The sequence below is a fragment of the Aulostomus chinensis genome, chromosome 17 (assembly GCF_037954235.1).
Source record: "Aulostomus chinensis isolate RoL2024-O1b breed Wild chromosome 17, RoL_Achi_v1.0, whole genome shotgun sequence".
Lineage (NCBI taxonomy): Eukaryota > Metazoa > Chordata > Actinopteri > Syngnathiformes > Aulostomidae > Aulostomus > Aulostomus chinensis.
Window position 1 is genome coordinate 14,130,949 of NC_141336.1, and position 19,813 is coordinate 14,150,761.

Consider the following 19,813-nt stretch of genomic DNA (forward strand, 5'->3'; position numbering starts at 1 on the left):
ATTCATCCACTTGTGTGTCGGGCCTCTTTCCTGTAAAGTACCAGCTGTTGCCATTGCTGCTGTGGCAGATTCCCATTGGGCTTGTGAGTAGGGCATGACTGTGTTGATGCTGAGAGTGGCTTCATCGTAGCTAACTCAGACTCCTCACTTCAATGAGATGTGTGTGAGTAGCTGTGAGCCCTGGCTGGAAAGGTTCATATTAACACACACCGGGCAGAAGCATGAACAGCACTCGTCCTTTGACGTCCTGGCAGTACACAGCTCCACTTGGAGGGTTCAGAGAGGGGTTCTTCTTGGAAATGGGGTGATAAGCAGCTGTAAAATATACACACATCGTTTTCACTGCCACAGCAGCCCCGCGGCTCGCTCCACTACAACAGCCAAGCCCTTTACAGAGAATTGCACAAGAGCGCTCAAAGTCAAACCATAAGCTATGCATTGTCGCTGGCTACATTTCACTGCCTAGAGGCTCCTCTTTTGCCTTTTCCTCCTTGTTCTGTTTTTCTCACATCCCCCATCCCCTTATCCATCCCTGCTGTCATGCATCAGCGGGCCACCTGAGGGGGTATACGCCTGGTGACAGCTTGCGGCGAGATGCGGGCATCCTTCCTTCTCAGCTGGAGTAGGATGGTGGAGAGAGGGTATGGATTAGGGCTTCTACAGAGAGGAACTTCTACAGATCAACAAGACCAGTGACTTTGCATCAATTAACATTGAATTTCTAGTTTTGTATTCTTTGTGCCTGCCAGTTGAATGGAATGAGAGATCAAAGCATGTACAGCGAGGGGGAGGCGTGTGTGTGTGTGTGTGTGTGTGTGTGTGTGTGTGTGTGTGTGTATCATTTGGAGCTGTTACTGTCATGTAAATGAGGTATACAATACAAATGTGTACAGTTGGATGTGTAGGGTGGTTGGAGAATCCTAAGAATCTTTCTTTTGTTCCTCCACAAGGAAACAGAAGAACTACAAAACCGATTCTCTCACAGCTGACATCAGAATATTAAAGAAGCTTTTTAGATTCAGAGGGCTGAACTGGCTCTCCACTTGGACCTGCACCGTACAGGTCTTGGGTTCTTAATCACAGCTCAGTATCACTTGTAAAAACAGCCTCAAGTGCAGTTTTAATATGGCATCAGGCTGGCTTCCTACTTTTGATGAGAGTTCAAAACAACTTTGCGCTCATCACTGTATTTCTTGATGGAAGTTGAGAGCACTATGAGTTAGCCAAGGTGTTGAGATACATACCAGAGAAAGTCTTATTTATTAGCTTTTCGCATTTCTCCTCTGAAAATCTTGACTTTGACTGACTTTTTGTTACAGTTAGTTCTTGAATTGCATAAGGAGTAGAGGAGCGGAGGTGGACAAAAGGAGTTTACAGAGGCTTTGGAGGAATTAACAGTTTTTCGTCATAAACTAATAAATGACTTCAGGGGCAGACAGTTTGGTATTTAGCGCACTCCCGACTTTTTGTGAAACATGAACATTAGGCTAGCTCCACAATTACAAATAGAGGTACAAGTGTGTATCTGAAAGGATCCACTGACAGACAGTGGTGTACCCTTCTGTTAGTGAAGAGGTGCACTTCTGGCCTCCTGAAGACTCCTGTTGTACTCCCGGAAACAACTAAACCTTAATTTAGAGGAACCTTCTTCTCTCAGAAGTGTTCTTGTATTGAACCTCAATTTTTGAGTGTAAAGCTTAAATAGTGGACAGGTTAACAGGATCAAATAACATTTTAATGATTCTATATCAGCATACAGTAACAAAACTATAAATAATTGGAAGTTTGCATTTGCTGTCACGTCGCTGTGTTGCATTGCCGTGAAATATGGAGTGGGGCAGGAAGTGACTTTGGTCAAGGCTTTGTCTTCAACATTTCAGACTCCCTAGTAGTAGCTTGTCCATCATGATATCACGCCAAAATTGGAGCCAACTTTTGACGCTTATTTCATACTTCCCTAATTTTTTGTTTCGTCTCATGTAAGGAGCTTGTTTAAGATGCCTGGGTCTTTTTTCTGGGAGGTGTTGACAATAACCTGAATACAGTATACTGTTGCATAAGACAGTGGTACTGCAATAGGTTCTACCTTAGAGAAATGGTAATATTAAAATCTTGTGAGCGATAGGTGGTGATTCAACCTCCTCCATACTTATGAAAATACTACTGTCTCAGACATGCCTCATCCCATCGCTACAAAAAATAACTGGAACAATAAAAAGCTTCCTTCTGGGCTGACGTAATCTCACTGTAACAATGACCCCCCAATAAACAATGGCAGCCTTTCAGCCACAATGTGTAAAACTGGATAATACGATTTTACCCTTCATCTATACCTTTTCCTTTTGCTGATCTTGTTCTCTAATTATCAAATGCACGTTTTTCTTGCTACTCCTTGACCTCAGAGCATTAATTTTAAAGTTTGCTGCTCAAAACAACTTTCTTTTTTGCAGTCTATTGTTTATTTGCCAGACAGTTTGATGAAGGCATTGTTTAGAAGTCTGGCTGGCTTTGCCTCACAGTAGAGTAATTCATCCACTGGTTGGGTCTGACAGACAGATTGATTCATCAGCAGCAGGGGTGGCCTGTGTAGTATGTGTTTCTGGGTGTTGGTTCATCTCAAGTAAAGAGTGTGTGTGTGTGTGTGTGTGTGTGTGTGTGTGTGTGTGTGTGTGTGTGGTCGAGAAAATGATTTACCTCCACAGTCCTCATGAGAGCATTTGGACCTGATTAACCCACTTCTGTCTTCAAACAACACTTAAGTAACAGTTAGGCCAGATATGCACAGTTTTCCTTGATAACCCTCTGACACACAGCCATCTCCTGTGGTATATCCCCAGTCACAAAGAAATCAAATCGCCAGTCCACGTTGGGTTGTAATAATAGAAACATGATTGCTGCCCTGTGTCTGCGAGACTTATCTCAACTCTTCAAGTCATTTCATCTCCGTGAGTGGCACTGTTTCCAAAAAGAACATTGGGAAAACGTTTAGCGAGAGAGACGGAGCAAAAGATTTTATAGTTCTGTTTCATCACAAAACAGTTTCTATCGCTCGCTAGCACTCGCTAAACGGCGCATATCAAAGTGTCAGACACAAATGATGATGATGATAATGGTTGTTTTACAGCAGGAAAATACAAAATTGTCTCAACTTTGCCTCCAAATTCTATCCTGCAAAACACTTTACAAATTTGCCTTAAAAGGTGAGTCAAAGAAGGAATATCTCTTTTTGGTTGGACTCACATATGAGAAAAACAATGGTAAATGGACTGCATTTATCGGTACTTTTCTAGTCTACTGGCCACTCAAAGCACTTTACAATACATTCTACCATATACACACACACGGAGGGGGCTGTGCCAGATGCCAACTTGCTAACACGCATTCATGCACTGATGACGAAGGCATGAGGGGCAATTAGGGGTTCTTTTCTTGCTCAAGGACACTTGACATAATCTTTTAGGATCTACTGGGAATTGACTGCCTCTCTGCCACCTGAGCCACACCAAATAACAACCTGAGTGATTTTATTAAAGGAAAATTTCCGCATTTTTACACCACGGCCCTATGTTCTAATTGTTTTCATTCCAAATGAGTAATGGAGACAAAAATAATTGGAAAGGGCCAAATGTTTAGCAAGAACACCATAACTGCACGTGGCAAACTGCCTCGTCCTTGTTGAGACAGTAATCAAGCTGAATCAGCTGACTGCCGTCATATAAATTCAGCTGTTACATCAGAAATATGGGAAATGCTGTGTCAATATATCCTTGGCAGATATAAGAGCACAGGTTTAAAATATGAACTATTCCTTTTACCATGGCGTCATCACAGAGTTTCGCAACCGCATAACCTTGGTTGCTGGAGGCTAACCCTTAAAAGAAAAGAATGTTATAACAGGATAGAAAGAGACATCTTTAGTCTTTAAAACTACTAAATTATCCAATTAACCTTCCAAATGAACTCAACGTTTTATAAAGCACAACAGCTTTCAGGTTCATCAGTATTTTCCTCTCAACTGAAACTGCTGTCTGAGATTGTTCAGGTCTGAGAGCTCAGAGGAGGATTAGCTGTGAGCAATTGCTTTTTGGTCAACAAGACAACACTCTTCTCTACAACAATTTGATGGGGCAGCTTGTTTTTTTTGTTTTTTTTTGCAATTTTCTTTTTTATTGATGCGGCCATCTTGTGTGATGCTTCATTGATGTTGAAATGAAAGCTGTGACGAGCGTCTCAAAATTCTTAACAGCGGCCGGCGTGTCTATACTTCAGGTGCTTCAGATCAGTGAGAGCTTGTGGTGTTGTATGTGCAGCATGTGGCTTGCATGTGGCTCACATGTATGCCTGCGCCTCTCCATGATCATCTGCCTTATGCAAGTATTTCTTTACAGCTCTACTGCTGCTTTCGTTCTTCATCACAACCAGTTGCGGGGGCTCTGCCCTTGCCATCTCCGCTGAGCTAACGCCAGAGCAGAGGGAATGAAACAAGTGACAACACAAACACAGCAGGGTGTGTGTGTGTGTGTGTGTGTGTGTGTGTGTGTGTGTGTGTGTGTTGGGGGGGGATGTATATGTGGGCACAGCACTGCGGTGATGTGTGTGCTTGAATTAGCTTTCAGAGAGAAAAGCGTGTGAATAAGCGGAGCTGGTGTGGGCAATGAATGAGTATTGGTACCGTTTCAAATATTAAGTGTATAAAAAAAAATCAATACTTTTGTCAACACTTGTCTGGACGTGCTGTTAGTTTTAGATTTACTGGCTCAGGTTTTGAGTTATTCGTCTGAGATTTCTGCTCACACCTAATGCAGTGTGTATCAGAGAATTTGGTTTGTGCAGCTAAACCCACCCAAATGAACAGAAAACACTGCAAACAGTTTCTATTTGGGGGGTTATAACTTTAAAATGCATATGTTTTACTGGCCAAATCATGGAAATGAGTGATTTCTTCTTTTGTTTATTTACAATTTGACATAAAGCCTTGTGTGTTTACTTCCATGCATTCTCCAATATGCCACTTTCTCTCTTTCCTCTGTCTATTCAGTGAAGAGGGGATCTTGTCCTCTCCACTTTAACTGGCTCTTCACTCCTGCCTACTCCAAAGATGAGTGCCAAATCAGCCATCAATAAGGAGGTCTTCGTCCCACATGATGAGAAGATGCTTGCTGCTGTGCAAGTGAAGCGGAAGACCAAGAAGAAGATCCCCTTCCTGGCCACAGGTGGTCAAGGAGACTATATGACCTTCATCTGTCTCTCAGGTTAGACTCCCCTCTCCTGCCCTCCCCTCATCTCCTCTGTGCTCCTCTCCTCTCCTAATACATCACCCTTAATTCCCACACTAATATTCACACTGATGAGCATGTTTACGCTTCCTCTGCCAATAGGCCGACACGCTAAATCCATTTACTGCTGGGCTGTAGGTCAATCCTTTTTAAATTGATTAGATCTAATCTAAAATTGTGTAATTGTTTCACTAGAAATTTAGCTTTTAAGTAACATCATTTTTTTTAAACTCCACCGCTTGTTATTTGAATTAGCCGTGCATATCTTTCCCAGGGAGAATAACTAGAGTTTATTGAATTCTGTTGCAGTTAAATTGTTACATTTTCAAATCTTTCCATTTTAATCTGTGTTCATCTCTCCTTTGGCAGCAGCAGATTCCTTCATATGGTTCAGAGTTTCTTTGTGTAACCGTTACAAGGTGGATTTAAGTGTTTTAATTAAGTGTATTATTATTAAGTGTATTAATGCAGCACAAAAGCTGTGCAGTTCTCTCTGTGTTCCATAAAAATTCAAGGTTGCCTTCTAATAGTTTCTAAACAGTGAGCCTTTGTTTTTACACTCCTTGGAATGAAAACATGGTCTAATTTTGTCATTTTTAAGTCACAAATTAACTACTTGGGTTCAAACGCCTGATTATAAGCCATCTCTCTTTTGATATGAAAGTCATTTCACTTGAATATCCACTCGTAATGCCAGTCTCATCACATCCGCTGCAACAGCCTTCACTTCAGGAAGGAATGTCTTTCTTTATGTGTTTATTATCCATTGTACTTCAAACTTGTCAAGAGTGTTGCAGGGATATGAAGATGTGCGTTATTGCGTTTGAAGTCATTTGAAAGAGCGGTTCTTGAGAGAACCAGATTTTTCATTGGGTATTGTAAAGATGGTCAGGGGCACAGGTCGTGGCTTGGTTGGGCGAATGTAGATGTGTACATCACGTCTGTAGCATGAGCATCAAGTCATCACAAAGCCTGAAGATGTCCCACATTAGCACAGTTTAAATACTAGCCCCCCCCCCCCCACACACACACACACACACACATATCTCGATATGACACTTTCCATATAACGCAAACTTACTGATTTTAAAATCACGCAAGCAATGTTTGGTCATTGCACAAGTGACGTGTATTCCTGTCATGTTGTATCCCATCTGAACAGCCTGCAATAGACACACCATTTTGACTATCTTGGTTAGCTGTGCTTGAAGTACTGTACTGTGTAGTGAATAGAAGAATGTGTAATCTCTGACCACAGAGATCCTCCAGCTGTGTTTCAAAGGGCAGGACTATTTTACAGTGGGATAATTTGGCCACAGAATCAGTTCAAACAACTGAGAGTGTGAAAAAGAGTTCTGTTAGTCTGCAGTAAACTACTTTTTCTCGGTGACCAGCTCAGAAAACTGAAATTGAATTTCAAGGACGTAAATGGATTTGTGACGATTGAAATTTAAGTGCCAAAGTGGTTACCGTTCGCAGCAAATTCATTTCAATTTTTTTTTTCAGTTTTTCAATGCGGTTTTTCACATTCCAACTGACATCTGTTTTTTTAAGTTAAAATTCCGCTTCTACACGGTAAACTGAAATTGAATTCCAAGAGAGCAAATAGAATTGTTAGAATTTAATTTTAACACCTGATCACAGTTTGGTGGAAATTTAATTTAAACTTATATTTATCATATTACAAATGCAGTTTTAAAAAAAATTTAAATTCAGTTTCTACTAACACATTTTCCTGCCTATTCAAACCAGCCTGTGCCTCGCTGCACATTGAAGATAGGTGTGTGTGTGTGCGTGTGCGTGTGCGTGTGTGTGTAACTATGTGAAAGCACTGCGTATGTATAGAAGGGTGGGGGCTGGGGGTCACTGACACTACAGCAGCCAGTTGGGGCCCGAGGCCATTCAGTGGCAGAGTTATGTAATGTGTGGTATGTCACGGCAAAAGGAAGCCTACAGTATGAGGTCTCTCATTGTAGCGACAGCCACTCTCTTAGTGAACGTGGTGCCTGGATGAAATGCCAGTCTATCCTTGCTGCCCCACTTTCAGGATCACATGCTGTAACACTGTTGGAAGATCTGACTGAATACAATAGAACATGGAGAGCATTATGACCTGTTTTGAATATGGGCGTTATTTTATGATATAAAAACTGTTTGAAGTTAGTCATGATTTTGGAATGGACTAGTGTAGGGGTGGGAGATGTATCAAATACACTTTGTATCGTGGCTTGTTGTTGGGATACAGTGAACAACTATATTGTAAAATATTTGTGCCGTTCTGCTTTTCAGATTGGGGGTGGTTAAATCCTGGGCTTACCCACATGGTTGGTAGACTGCTATGTCTGTTAGTGGATGGAAAGCTTCCATGTGGAGAACTGGGCCTCTATTTTTTGAATAGCATGTGGCTCCAGGAAAACAAGACTGGGTCCTCTCACTTTGCTAACTGTTGTTTGGCCTCTTTTTGAACTCATATGTCAGCAGAGCAGAGTAGTAGTATTCTGAAGTTCCCCGTAGCAGTAAGCTGTCTTCTTCCTTTCAGATTTACTATTTTCTTTGAGTCGCAGCACCATATATGGAGCAAAATCAACCACGCTGTTTCTCTTCTCCTCTGTGGCCAATGAATGCTCCTGGTCTCTGCTGCTAGGGAATCTCTTGGTTCCCTTTGATCTTACACACATCCATGCAGACGTATGTTAATGCTTGAGCAACAGCATCATGGGTGTTGATGACATAGGAGTTTACATGGAGCAAAGCCAGAAGCTCAACATGGTCCAAGTTGGTTAGTGAGAGTTCTCTTTGATCACTGGGCTCCACGTGGTGCCTTTATGGCTGGACCTCAGAGCTCAAACACTGGACCGCCCACAGGATGTTTGGCAAGTGAAATGGGAGGCCAATTGAACAAGATAAGACACAGTGAAGGTTGACGGGGGTACACCATTCGTCTACACACCTTTATCCATTTTTCTACATGATCCAAGATGAAAATGTATTTGCATTCCTTTCCTTTCCAATTTCTTCTTAGAGCAACTCCCGCAGGAATTGCCACTTTTGTGTTGATATTTGTTGTTCGCGCACGCGTGTGTGTGTGTGTGTCAATATGTGTTTGTAATCGGAAATCTTTTATGTTATTGGCTGCTTTGTTGGGTCTGGTCCTGGATTAGTCGCTTAGAAAATCACTTCTAATGCAGAAATCTTCTCTTCAAATTAAATGTAGCAATGCGTATTATGACTGTTTTGCCACAGCTGGCTTTAGCTTGTTCATAGATAAGCTAACTGCACTCTCTCATTTGTGCTCGGTGCTCTATATTTACACTACTTCTTCCCGCCTTTGCTGTTCTTTACCTTATATTACCTCACACCCACACTTTTACATAGAATACCCTGGTCTCGTCTCATTTTTTGATTACCCTCTCATCTTTGCTCTTATGTACCTGTGTTAAAGGACCTGCTCGCAGGATCAATAACATCTGACCTTTATAGATTTTAAGGTTTAAATGGTAGAGTAATTTTCTTTATGTTTTCTCAAAACATAGCCTTGATTTTAACTTGGAAGTCACACTGAGATTAAAACCACTTGCAAGTGAGACCAAGCCAGTACAGGGGTCATTTCGCAGAATCTTACACTTAATGAGACACCATCAAATCACTTTAACAGAATTAATACAAATCCAATAAAGCGCTTTATTTTAACAGTACATAAACAAGACATTGTCATCTGAGCATGTGAAAATCTGGGTGAAGCAAATGCTGCAAACAGTGACCACCTCATCTATTTTACCATATTTGGCACGTAAAGGGCCTGGCATCTGGGGTTTGATCTTTGCCTGAACCAGTGATTTGAAATAGAACAGGATGGTTTTTCCAGCCTCTGTTCTGACAGAGGGCCCTTTGAACTTTAGAAGATCATGTGACCTAAGATTATAAATGCTTTGGCCTTAAGGAGGAAGCTTGCCCGACATGACCTTATTAATCAAGATGTACCTGTGTTGTAGCCTTCACAAGGTCAGGGATGACCATCCCACCAAACTGTATCAAATGCTGTGATGGGTCCTGAAACCAGAACAAGCTGAGTGGTGCAGGGGGTCAAGTTTAGATGAAGTAGATGGAGAGGCAAACCTGTAAATAGTACTGCCATTATCCATCTGGGGCAGGAAGAGGCCAAAACCTAAGTGTTTTCTTGATACCATAGAAAACCCAGACTTTAGCCTGTATAGAAAGCTAAGGGTGAACTTTAACCTTTCTGTACTTATATAAGATCTAAGAGGGTTCTGGGATTTTGGAAGAAGCGCTGACTGGATAAACTTGGTCAGAGTTGAGGGCAGGAAAAGTCCTGGTTGGCCAAAAAAGATTTGGGAAGAGGGTGTGCAAAAAGGCATGGAAGCCACAGAAAACCCACAGCTGTCTTTACCCCTGGAACAGGGAATACAAATGAAAATACTGGATAGTCAGTGAGCTCACATTCTAAAGGTTGACCATTTTAGGGATCTGTTCACAGAAGAAAAGCAAAAAAACACCATACAGGCTTCTAAATCAGATCAGGCTGTGCCACCCCCTTCAGTTCCACTAGTGAACTTTGCTTAATCAGTGCAAGAAAATCCACCCCCCCCCCCCCCCCCCCCCCCGTAATCTAAAACATGCCTTGTGTGTTTGGACACATTTATACTTTATGTTAATGTATGAATTTCAGTGTGGGAAGAATGTTGGGCATCCATGTTTGTGGGAGGATTCATGCACAATGTGTTTCCACAAGAGTATTCTTTTGGGGGTTGGTTTGCATCTTTAATTGTATGTGTAGGCCGTGTCTCACATGTGATAACCTCATGCTTGTTTCTTTGTTTGGCGCTATTGTGTCGCATCCGTCTTTTGTGGATGGACGAATTGTTCCCCGAGAAATTAGTAGTTCAACATAAACTAAATTCAGTTACTTACGACAACTGCACACGTAACTCTCAAAAGTTGTCTGTGTTGTAGATGCAGTTCGTTGTGTCTCGGTACATCGTAGACTTATTGGACAGAAAAGATCTATGCCTTGAGCACAGGACAAAACCAGGGCATCATGAGCAGGGTTGGAAAGATTTTGTGACCTGTAATTGCAGACAAAACAGAAGCTAATTGAATTTATCCCAGTGGACCCAAATATATGCAGTGTACAATGTGTATTATCTTATGATTGTCTTCATCTTATCATCTTATTTTCTTCTGTGAAATGTAATTATTCAGTGGTGGCCATCCAGAGAGAGGGACTGTGCATCTGGGCAGAAAGGATGGTAAAGTGGAAACTTGGGTGTGATTGTAATGATTCCGCGTGATTTCATTTTCAGTGTAATATTCAGGTCCATCACTGGCGCCTCTGCAGTGGTATGCAGACTGACAGCGGCCTTCTGTAAATATGCCCAGTGCGGCTTGAATGCATATTTGGTTGGCCTGCATCATTCAGGCCTCCTGTGTGTAGAATGACTTTATGCCAAAGAAATGCATTCGGTGGTCAAGCCTGGTGCCTGTGTTTCCTCTGAGGCCGTGTGGAATATAAAATCCGTGGTTACCTCACCAGCTTGTGTATTTCACTGTACTTTTCATTATCTGCTGCCTTGTGGCTATTGATTATTTTGTGAGATGGATGGACAAGCAAATTGTGTAACTCACTGGTGTAATAAACTGCTTTAGCTGATCAGAATGTCAGATTAGTTTTTGACCTTGTTTACTTGATCCCAAAAAGACATCCAATCCGGAAGATAAGAGCATAAATATACATTTTAGTTGGTGGGTGTGCTTGTCAAGGTTAGCCCAATGTTACCAGCTACGGATGGAAATACAAATCACACACGATAGATCCATATCGAAAAGAATGTTGGAGATGCTGATACATATTGGAGCATGAAAGAGATTTAATGTTTTTGACTGAATTAGGAGATATTTATCAGCTCAGAGTCTTTCAAGAGAGGACGCAACTGCTACACGGACCTACAAAGAGAAACGGGTACAGTGCTAGAGGCGGGGACACACATTTTCTGGTAAATGCTGTACAGTTTTGAATGAAATATATAATTGGGATTATTTTTGACTGATATATTAGCAGGAATGACAATGTGTGAGAATGCCATTGTTTTCATTTTCACAGAAAAACATTAAATTATTGGTGGTATAATGAAAAAAAAAAACAATGTATGGACCTGCAGCAAGCAAATATGTATCTATAGATCGACAGAATATGATGTGCAGGCATGACATTTCTGCAGCACATTGCAACATTATAAATATTGGATAAATTAATGGTATTTAGACACTCAATTAGCCATTAATTCTAGTAGGTGATATTGCATTTTTTATTCAATTTGAATGAATTACACAGCCCTTCTGGGTATGACGGATAACACGAGTGCTCCTCTGTGGGGCTTCTGTCAGCAAAGCCATGTAACTTACCATTTAACCCTTGGTGCACTGGAATGGGCATCAGAATTTGAAATGTTATTGGACCAATTGCATCGAATTCCATCCATCCATCCAGTTTCTACCGCTTATGGGTCACGGGGGGGCTGGAGCCTATCCCAGCAGCCTTTGGGTGTGAGGCGGGGTTCACCCTGGACAGGTCACCAGTCCGTCAGACAACCATTCACACTCACAGTCACACCTACGGTCAATTTAGAGTATCAATCAGCCTCGTCCCATCTTGATGTCTTTGGACTGTGGGAGGAAGCTGGAGTACCAGAGAGAACCCACACAGACACGGGGAGAACATGGAGACTCCACACAGAAAGACCCCATGCCCAAGCGACAGTGCTAACCACTGCACCACCATGCCGTCCTCACATCAAGTTATCATAGATTAATGAGTCATTTCACTGGGGTTGTGAAGCTTGAGAAATGTTTCCACCCATTTACAGCTGGGTTTTTTTGGGTTTGTTTGCAATGCAAGTCCATGATACAATGTCTCTCATGTGTATCTTGTGACAGAAGCCATACTTGTAATTAGATCATGTAAAACTGGCTTCAGTGGCCCTTGTTCTTCCTGCACCTAGGTTTTATTCGACTGCGCGTCCATGTTTACTCCCAACAACTGAAGGCCGACATTAAGACAAAATACCAAAAATTACTTTGAAATGTACACCATGGAGAAAAAAGCTTTTGTTGTGTTTTGAAATGAGGATAAATGATGTGTGTATCAGGGATTTAGACGTGCTGATGCGTGGAGTCTGTTACCCTCGCACAGAGGGAGGCTGGCTGTAATAGTTGACCGCGTTTAGTCTGATAGTTGTCTGGTTCAACATTTAAGCTGCATCTAACTGACAAAACTTTAGTAAACATCTCAGGGAGTCTGGACAAATGTGTGTTAATGAGGTTTAGCCAGGCATCGGTGTGTGTGTGGGTGGTCTGCGTTCTGCTGCCTTCTGTGGGTTTCTCACAGGGCCGATGCAGCAGCACTGACTGATGCTGGCCTCCGAGTATTGACTGAGAGCAGATATATACAGCCCACTCACACAGGACCATTCACATCAGCATGACACTAATACCACATTCCCTGTGTGTGTGTGTGTGTGTGTGTGTGTGTGTGTGTGTGTGTGTGTGTACACGCTCATGCATGCCTGTATCAGTGCACCATGACAGCCTTTATCTAGAATAATTAGGTTCCTGCAGCAGTTCAGCTCATTTCTGTGCCAGACAACAAACTGACTACAAAACTGACTTCACCTCCCTCTTTTCTCTCCTCCGATCCTGACAACATTTCACCCTCAGCTCAACGCTCAGAGATGAGGGTCCTCGTGGTCTTGGGAGAGGCTCTTTTGATGGATTGACCTGAGCGTAGGCTACGAGGTCAGGGTTTAGACAGAAGGCAAAAGGGACTGATGACAATAAGAAATATATTACATCCATGGAACTAGATCTGTTTTCTTATAACATTTAGGGCAGTATTGTAAAGGTTGAGCGAGGAACAACAACGAAGCTTCAGCAGAGCAGGAGCCCTTGAAGTAAACAATCAAGCTGCAGTATGTAAAAGATAAGAAATACTTGAGATAGTGAGGCTACTGTTGTGGGATCAAATTTTATTGCACAGTATTGGGCAATATTTTGGCATAAATATCATTGATAAGGGATATGCTCATATTTCTTCAGTCAGGTGTATTTTTCCCTTGATTTGTTCACATTCTGTTAGAGTGGCAAACATTTTAGGAAGCAATCCAGTGACTGTAAACACTTGGTTGGAGGCAACTGCGCTGCCAGGAATGCATGCCTCTGATATGTCTTTTACTTGCTCATTCAATGCACGGAAATGCGCACATGCACACAAACGCAGCAGGTGGAGTGGGATAGATGAAAGGCACAGGTGCTCTGCAGGTGGACTGAGCTGTGTTTTGTGCATACAAAAGTCTCTGGATAAATGGTCGGCTTGTTTCATCCGTGTGTGTGTGTGTGTGTGTGTGTGTGTGTGTGTGTGTGTGTCTTCCATCACATTTCTGTCCTACACTGAGGCCAAACTGTCTATCTGTCCTCCTCCTCCTCCTCTATCAGCTCTTCCTCTGTCCTTTACTGTCCAAGTCCGTCTGCTTGCTCTTTATCCAAACAGCACTTTGCTTCACAGACACCCCTCAACCCTCACCACCCCCTCAAAAAAAAAAAAAAAATTGCTTCATGGTCCCTTCACTTATCAACAATAGCTCTATTCTCTGCTACTGCTTTTGTTGTGTGTCATGTAGCGTATCGCAGCAGAAACAGTAGGATGCTCTCTCTGTCCAACATTTTGGATGATGGATGATGATGATTGGGTTGATGGAGGTGTTTGGAATGCTCCCCTTGGCTCCCTCTTTTCTCTTTTTGCCTTTTGTTTGTGAAGCTCAACTTCTTTGGGACTGCAAATAGAACAGGATGGTTTCTGTTTCCCACAGAGTTGCAGGAGAGCTGGTATTAATGGAAAGAGAATAAGCAAGGGGCTGGGGAATTCTTTACTTGCATGTGTCGAGAATAGAATTGACTAGGAAGTTATGTGCGGTTGCTGCGGTTTGGAAATGATAGCTTTATTATGTTTATACTTGGTGTAGCAATGGATTTCCTTTCCTCATACTTCTAAATTTAGACAGTCTTGAAGGAAACCGTACAACTACAGATGTTTTTTTTATGCGAGAGACACGTAAACAAATGATTCCCGGTGTAAAAAAGAAAAAAAAAAAGAAGCAAGTATTTGATCTATGATGTGTCAGTGGCTGATGTCCTCCTGGTGCACACTCACGGGTCAGTCCTCCAACAGAACTAGGTGTGGTCATCGGTTCTAAGTGTGAACAGGTTTTGTTTCGGTCCCCCTGACTGCGATGAACTCTGTTCCTATGAATGTTGTGAAGTGTTGATGGCACAAGACGACAGGAAGAGGGAACATTGGGGAGGTAATTATTCAAGAGGGGAGGACCACACCACACATGTTTTTGATAACTTCGACCATATGTATCGACTCTAACTGCGCCAGAACAAGCGTGACAACACAATTCCCTGTACACCTGGAAAAAGTAATCTCCATAGTGTTCTAAGTGTTTGTTTTGAGCAAACAAAGGCTAGACCGCAGGTCCTTACTCTCATCTGTGAAATAAAGGAAACATGGGAGAGCAGAGAAGAAGACGGAGCTGTAATAAAAGAGCGAAGAGCCCTGGCCTTGTGAAAGTCAGTCATGTATATAATAAGGCTACGTGCCGTTCTTTGTCAAACTTCACAACTAAATGTTTAAAAATCAAGTTACTCAGTCCAGTTGACATCACACCATATTTTATTTGGCTGTATTAGTCTGAAGATCCTGCAGCCCCAAATGGTTCCTTAGGAAGAACAATATTTTCATGATTGTGTGTGGTTAAATTCTTACAAGTTGATGATGATTTTATGACATAAAAAAACAAAAACAAGCTACACTTCTCAATCTGTCACAGCCAGTTGGAGATACTAACAGCAGTTGTTGGTTGTAAACAGGACTGGTCCATTTACTTGGGGTCAGAGTCCAACTGTCTATCTTGAAAGTTGGCAAACATTGCTGATCAATGTGCTTTCAAGGGACAAAACAAATGTAGTAGTTGGACACAAGACATGTCAAATGTTTATATAGTGTACATTTGCTGCATGGATTCATATTATATGTATTTGTTGTAGTGGCAGTTGGAAGAGTGATCATTTAATCTGAAGCCTCAGAGCTTGAGTATGGCTTTCACATGTTTTAAGATATCCTATGTTAAACATAAAGCAGCTCTCATTACTGTATCATCCCTGTTTTCTGAATCAACTTCAGGTGTTGGGTGCAGCAGCACAAGTAACGTTCCTCCAAGAATTCCTAAAGTTCCAACACTGCAGAGCTTACTATACTGCTATGGATCAATACTTCACACGATCAATACCTGATTGCGACTGTAGACTGTAGAGTCATGATCAATAATCTAGGAACAGGGGAAGAAGAGCGAGAAACCAGTGGCTTTCCTCAGTTTTTCATCTTTGATCAACATTCATCGATAGTTTCCTCAATCTTCCTGAGTTTCCATTAAATCAAGTCCTCAGACTTGTCTGGCTCCTCCTTGCTGCACTTGGCACTCTTTTCAGTCAGTGAATTTGACAGCTTGAGAGAGGCTGTTGCCATCACAACAATATATTCGCAGTCTGAGTCCGGGCCAGGGCTGCTCGCTCTTTACCAGATCTCTTTTGTTAACTTCTAAGGTGTTTAGAAGTTGTTTGGCGTCCCCTCACAGAATATTTCCTCCCATTTAGCTGACAAGCATTTTGCTCACTTCACCCTTTCAAAAGTGTGCTTTGGTTCGTTTTTTGAGTAACAACAAACAGGTCTCTTATGGCTTCTGTTGACTTGGGTGGGGGTCACAGTATGAAGAAAACAATGGGAAATGCATTTTCAAATATGCCAAATCTGTGGTCTCTTGGATACTGTAAATTACTTGAGTAAGACCTTTGAGATTTTAGACTGTTGTAATGTGAAATTTTGTTTAAATATTTAAGCCAACTGTTCAAATGAGGTTTTCCAGGCCCACTGTAGGAAATGACAGGAGAGTTAAAAAATGATGAAAATGAAAACGTCATTATATCAGAGGAATATACATGCAGGGTCACGTACACACTAGGAGACCTCTGTTTATCCTGCTCAGACCCCATGGCTCCAACGCTGCTGTACAGACACAGCTGGCAAAGCAGGTAAAAAGACCCTTGGTTGATGGTGTATTTCAAGAGTTAGGCGTGCGCCAGCTGCAGATTCACACATTTCTTTTCATGAATATGAATATACTGCAGAGAGGAACCAAGTCTGTGTCACAAGCTTCAGCACTCCCTGACGAAACTCATCCCAGCAGCCAGTGCCGCTGCTTTTTGAGTCTTTATTGACATTTAAGAAATGGAGGTACAAGACAGGAACAGTTCTGCTTTTTTGTAGAATGTTACCTCAAAGATAACATTTTTACCTGAAATATATGAAATTAGTCTTCAAGTGGCCAACAGAAGTGGCTCAAAGTGAATTGAATGGTAGAATACAGTCTTTGAAAAAGGTTACCCACTTTTTATCTCACAAAACTTCCTCATTGAATAAATGCTGGGATGGAATTGCACAAAGGTTTGTCATTAGTTCGTCTACTATCGTTCCTCATGTAAAAGATCTGATATCGATTCATGTAATTGACAGCAGGGTGTGTGCTTGTGTCTGTTCATCTGTATGCATACGTATGTTCTTTTCAAGAGACATGGCCCTGAAGGACAAGCTGTCTGTAGTAACTCTGATTGACTCTTGCACCACTAGTGAAAAATCTCTTTCATTACCAAGCAAAGTTGTTGCTCGAAACTGAAATTTGTGGATATCAAATCAGGAAATCAGTAATGATACCTTCAAGCGTCAAGTGCCGCGGGGGTTATACAGTCACCGCCTATCTATCTAACTGGAGCTACAAGCTTGAAATGTCACTTAATGCGAGTTCTAATGTTTACTTTTGTGCCACAGTTTTCTTTTGTTGGAGTATGACAACAACAAAAATAACTAGCAAATTGTGTGTTGGCTCGAAAGTTGACACTACACAATCCTCCTGGCCGTATTCCTCGGTACAATTTATCATCAGTCTGGCTCACAAAACATTGTGACATCTGCAAAAGGTATCCAGCTGTATGAAAACCTCAGGCTAGTGCACTGCCACATCCCTTGCTCTAAAACAGTATTTTCTTAACTAGAGTTTACTTAACTCTTCACTTTAATTTTTTTTAATTAATACAAATTACCAAATGGACCAATCCAGTGATTTGTTTCTTCAAGGAATCACTGAATTCTGTTCTATTCTGTTTCATCTTTCAAGTGTGTATGAAAATGACCGCTAACACTCCCTACGAGCTCGTTGATCAGAAGACCGGTTCAAGAGACGCTAAAAGCCTGACGTTTTGCCATATTTCCATAAATAGGCCCGATTAACTCTAATGGATGGAAATGACAGATTGTAGTTTGGCTTCATCTCTCTCATGTTGCTCTAGTGCAGCATGTGCAGCCAGTAAATCTGTTCAGGCAGAGTCCCTCACTGCTTTCATTTGTCATGAAAGTGTTATCTGATTTATTAGGGTACAGTACAGATACCTGCTCGGCCACTGGGACCGGGACAGGAAGAGAGACAGGGAGGGAGCTGTGGATAGTAAAAGAGGCAGTGATGTGGTGGAAGATAGGGAGGGGACAGATCTCTAGGGTCCTAACCTTGTATAGTCTTTACTGGAAACAAGGAGGGTTTGAAATGGAAAATAAAGAGCTGGAAAGCTATTCATGTCAGTGCGTTTTTCTTGGAGTTTTTGACGTGAGAGGAAAATGCTCCTTGTCTTGTGATGTAGGACGGAAAGACAAATAAACAGCTTCATACTTCTTCACATATTGCATTGTGCCACGAACCTCTGCAAATTATGGCTTGCTGATTGGATATGTTGCGTTTTATGTGTCCCATTTGGTCTTTTTCTTTTAGTATCAATACACCGAACATGCACGTGTTAGGTGAACCATGCAGTGCCACATGACTATATTGGCTAATTTCAGGACATTGGATAAAACATGAGACCTTCCGTCTTTTCAAATGGGAAGATTGTCTTCTTTCTTGTTGTGTTTCTTTTAGAGCCACCTCTGAGGATGTTCAGGAAGCCCAGTTCATCCTAACGGGAATTTTTGATGGCTCATAAAATTCAGTTTTACTGCCACAGAAGATTTAAATTCCTGACTGTGAAAACCAGTCAAAGGCGTCTCCTTAAATCGACCACAGAAACCTTGTGGGGACCAAATCATTTATCTAGCGAGGAAAGACGGTCTAAATAATGTCAGAGGGATAATTTTGACCGCTTCCATGAAACTGACAAGAGGGAGTATGAGTGTGTTATTGATGACAAGCTATGCAAATGTGTGATTTATGTTATGCTTCACTGGAAGTGATTCCAAATTTACTTCTTACACCATGGTCATTACTGGGACCAGTAAGGGAGGTTTCCTCTCCTTGTCCTCCTTGTGACTACATCAAATGTGGAAAAAAAACCAACAGGAAAATCTTCATCTGTGGTATCAACATTTAGATAATAAGCTGTAAATTTGATCCCGCATGTCTCCTCATAGTGAGGTTTTTCCTTACCATGTCCTTTTTGAGTCTTGACTAAATTTACAATTCCTTTGATGGCCAGAAAGGTGTCTAATACCTCAAAAGCCGCATAAATAAAATATCTGGGTGGACCAAAGGGGCTGATCAATTTATGCATGTCCTTTATAGTGTCACCTTCTCCTTGTCTGCTTGTAGACAGAAATGCATTCATGCTTCTCAGTGCTCTCACTTCTCACTATCTCTCCATATTTTCCCGGGAACCTGAAAGCTGTATTCTATTAACATATATTGTTGATGGATGAGCCAGTGTATAAGAATATTTCATGTATGGCGTTGTTCCAAAATTGAACATTAGGCCACTGGAAGCTGCTAATCATTTTATTGTTCATTATTTAAATATTGGTAAAGTTTGTGCATTGAAAAATCTTGAGTGGAAAAACTGGAAATTTCAGGAACAGTCACTGGTGCAGTGGCTGTATGTTCTCAGGTCTGTTCCATTCACAGCTTGTGGGAATTCCCTCAGATTTCACTTGGGCTCAAAGATGTACTGATTATAATTTGATGGTCAAAGGTTAAGGTCGCTGTGACTGCACAAGACACATTTTTGGCCTAGTAAACCTAATATTTCTGCAACAGGGGTTGTTAGTTTCATTTTTGCATGCTTCTTTTGAAAATGATGTATTTGTGCGTGAGAAGATGTAACATCTGAACAGTCCCTGAGCCTCCTGTGATAGCTCATACAAAGTTAATGGAATGGTGGCAGTAATTTTATTGTTGATTTCCTTTGCTCTCTTCCAGCGGCCCTGATGTCAGGAAAAAAAGGGCAAACAGAACAGCAGCCATGTAATGTAGTTTCCTCTGCCTGTAAAAGGAGTCTAAGATACTGATCCGCTCATTCCGTCTTTGGTGATTGTCTTGCTGGCAGACACGAAGATTAGTAGAACAATGTCACAGTTGCTTGCTTCTAATATTTGT

At 41.6% G+C, this 19,813-nt stretch overlaps 1 protein-coding gene across 2 annotated transcripts in view; it reads left to right on the forward strand.

Moving 5' to 3' along the window:
* Positions 1-19,813, forward strand: part of stxbp6 (syntaxin binding protein 6 (amisyn)) — a 58,135-nt gene that overhangs the window by 6,188 nt on the left and 32,134 nt on the right. For both annotated transcript variants that reach the window (XM_086182942.1, XM_086182943.1), the window contains exon 2: positions 5,039-5,252. In XM_086182942.1, the coding sequence (XP_086039068.1) occupies positions 5,099-5,252 (154 nt within the window). In that variant the 5' untranslated portion in view covers positions 5,039-5,098. The remainder of the gene's footprint in view (positions 1-5,038; positions 5,253-19,813) is intronic.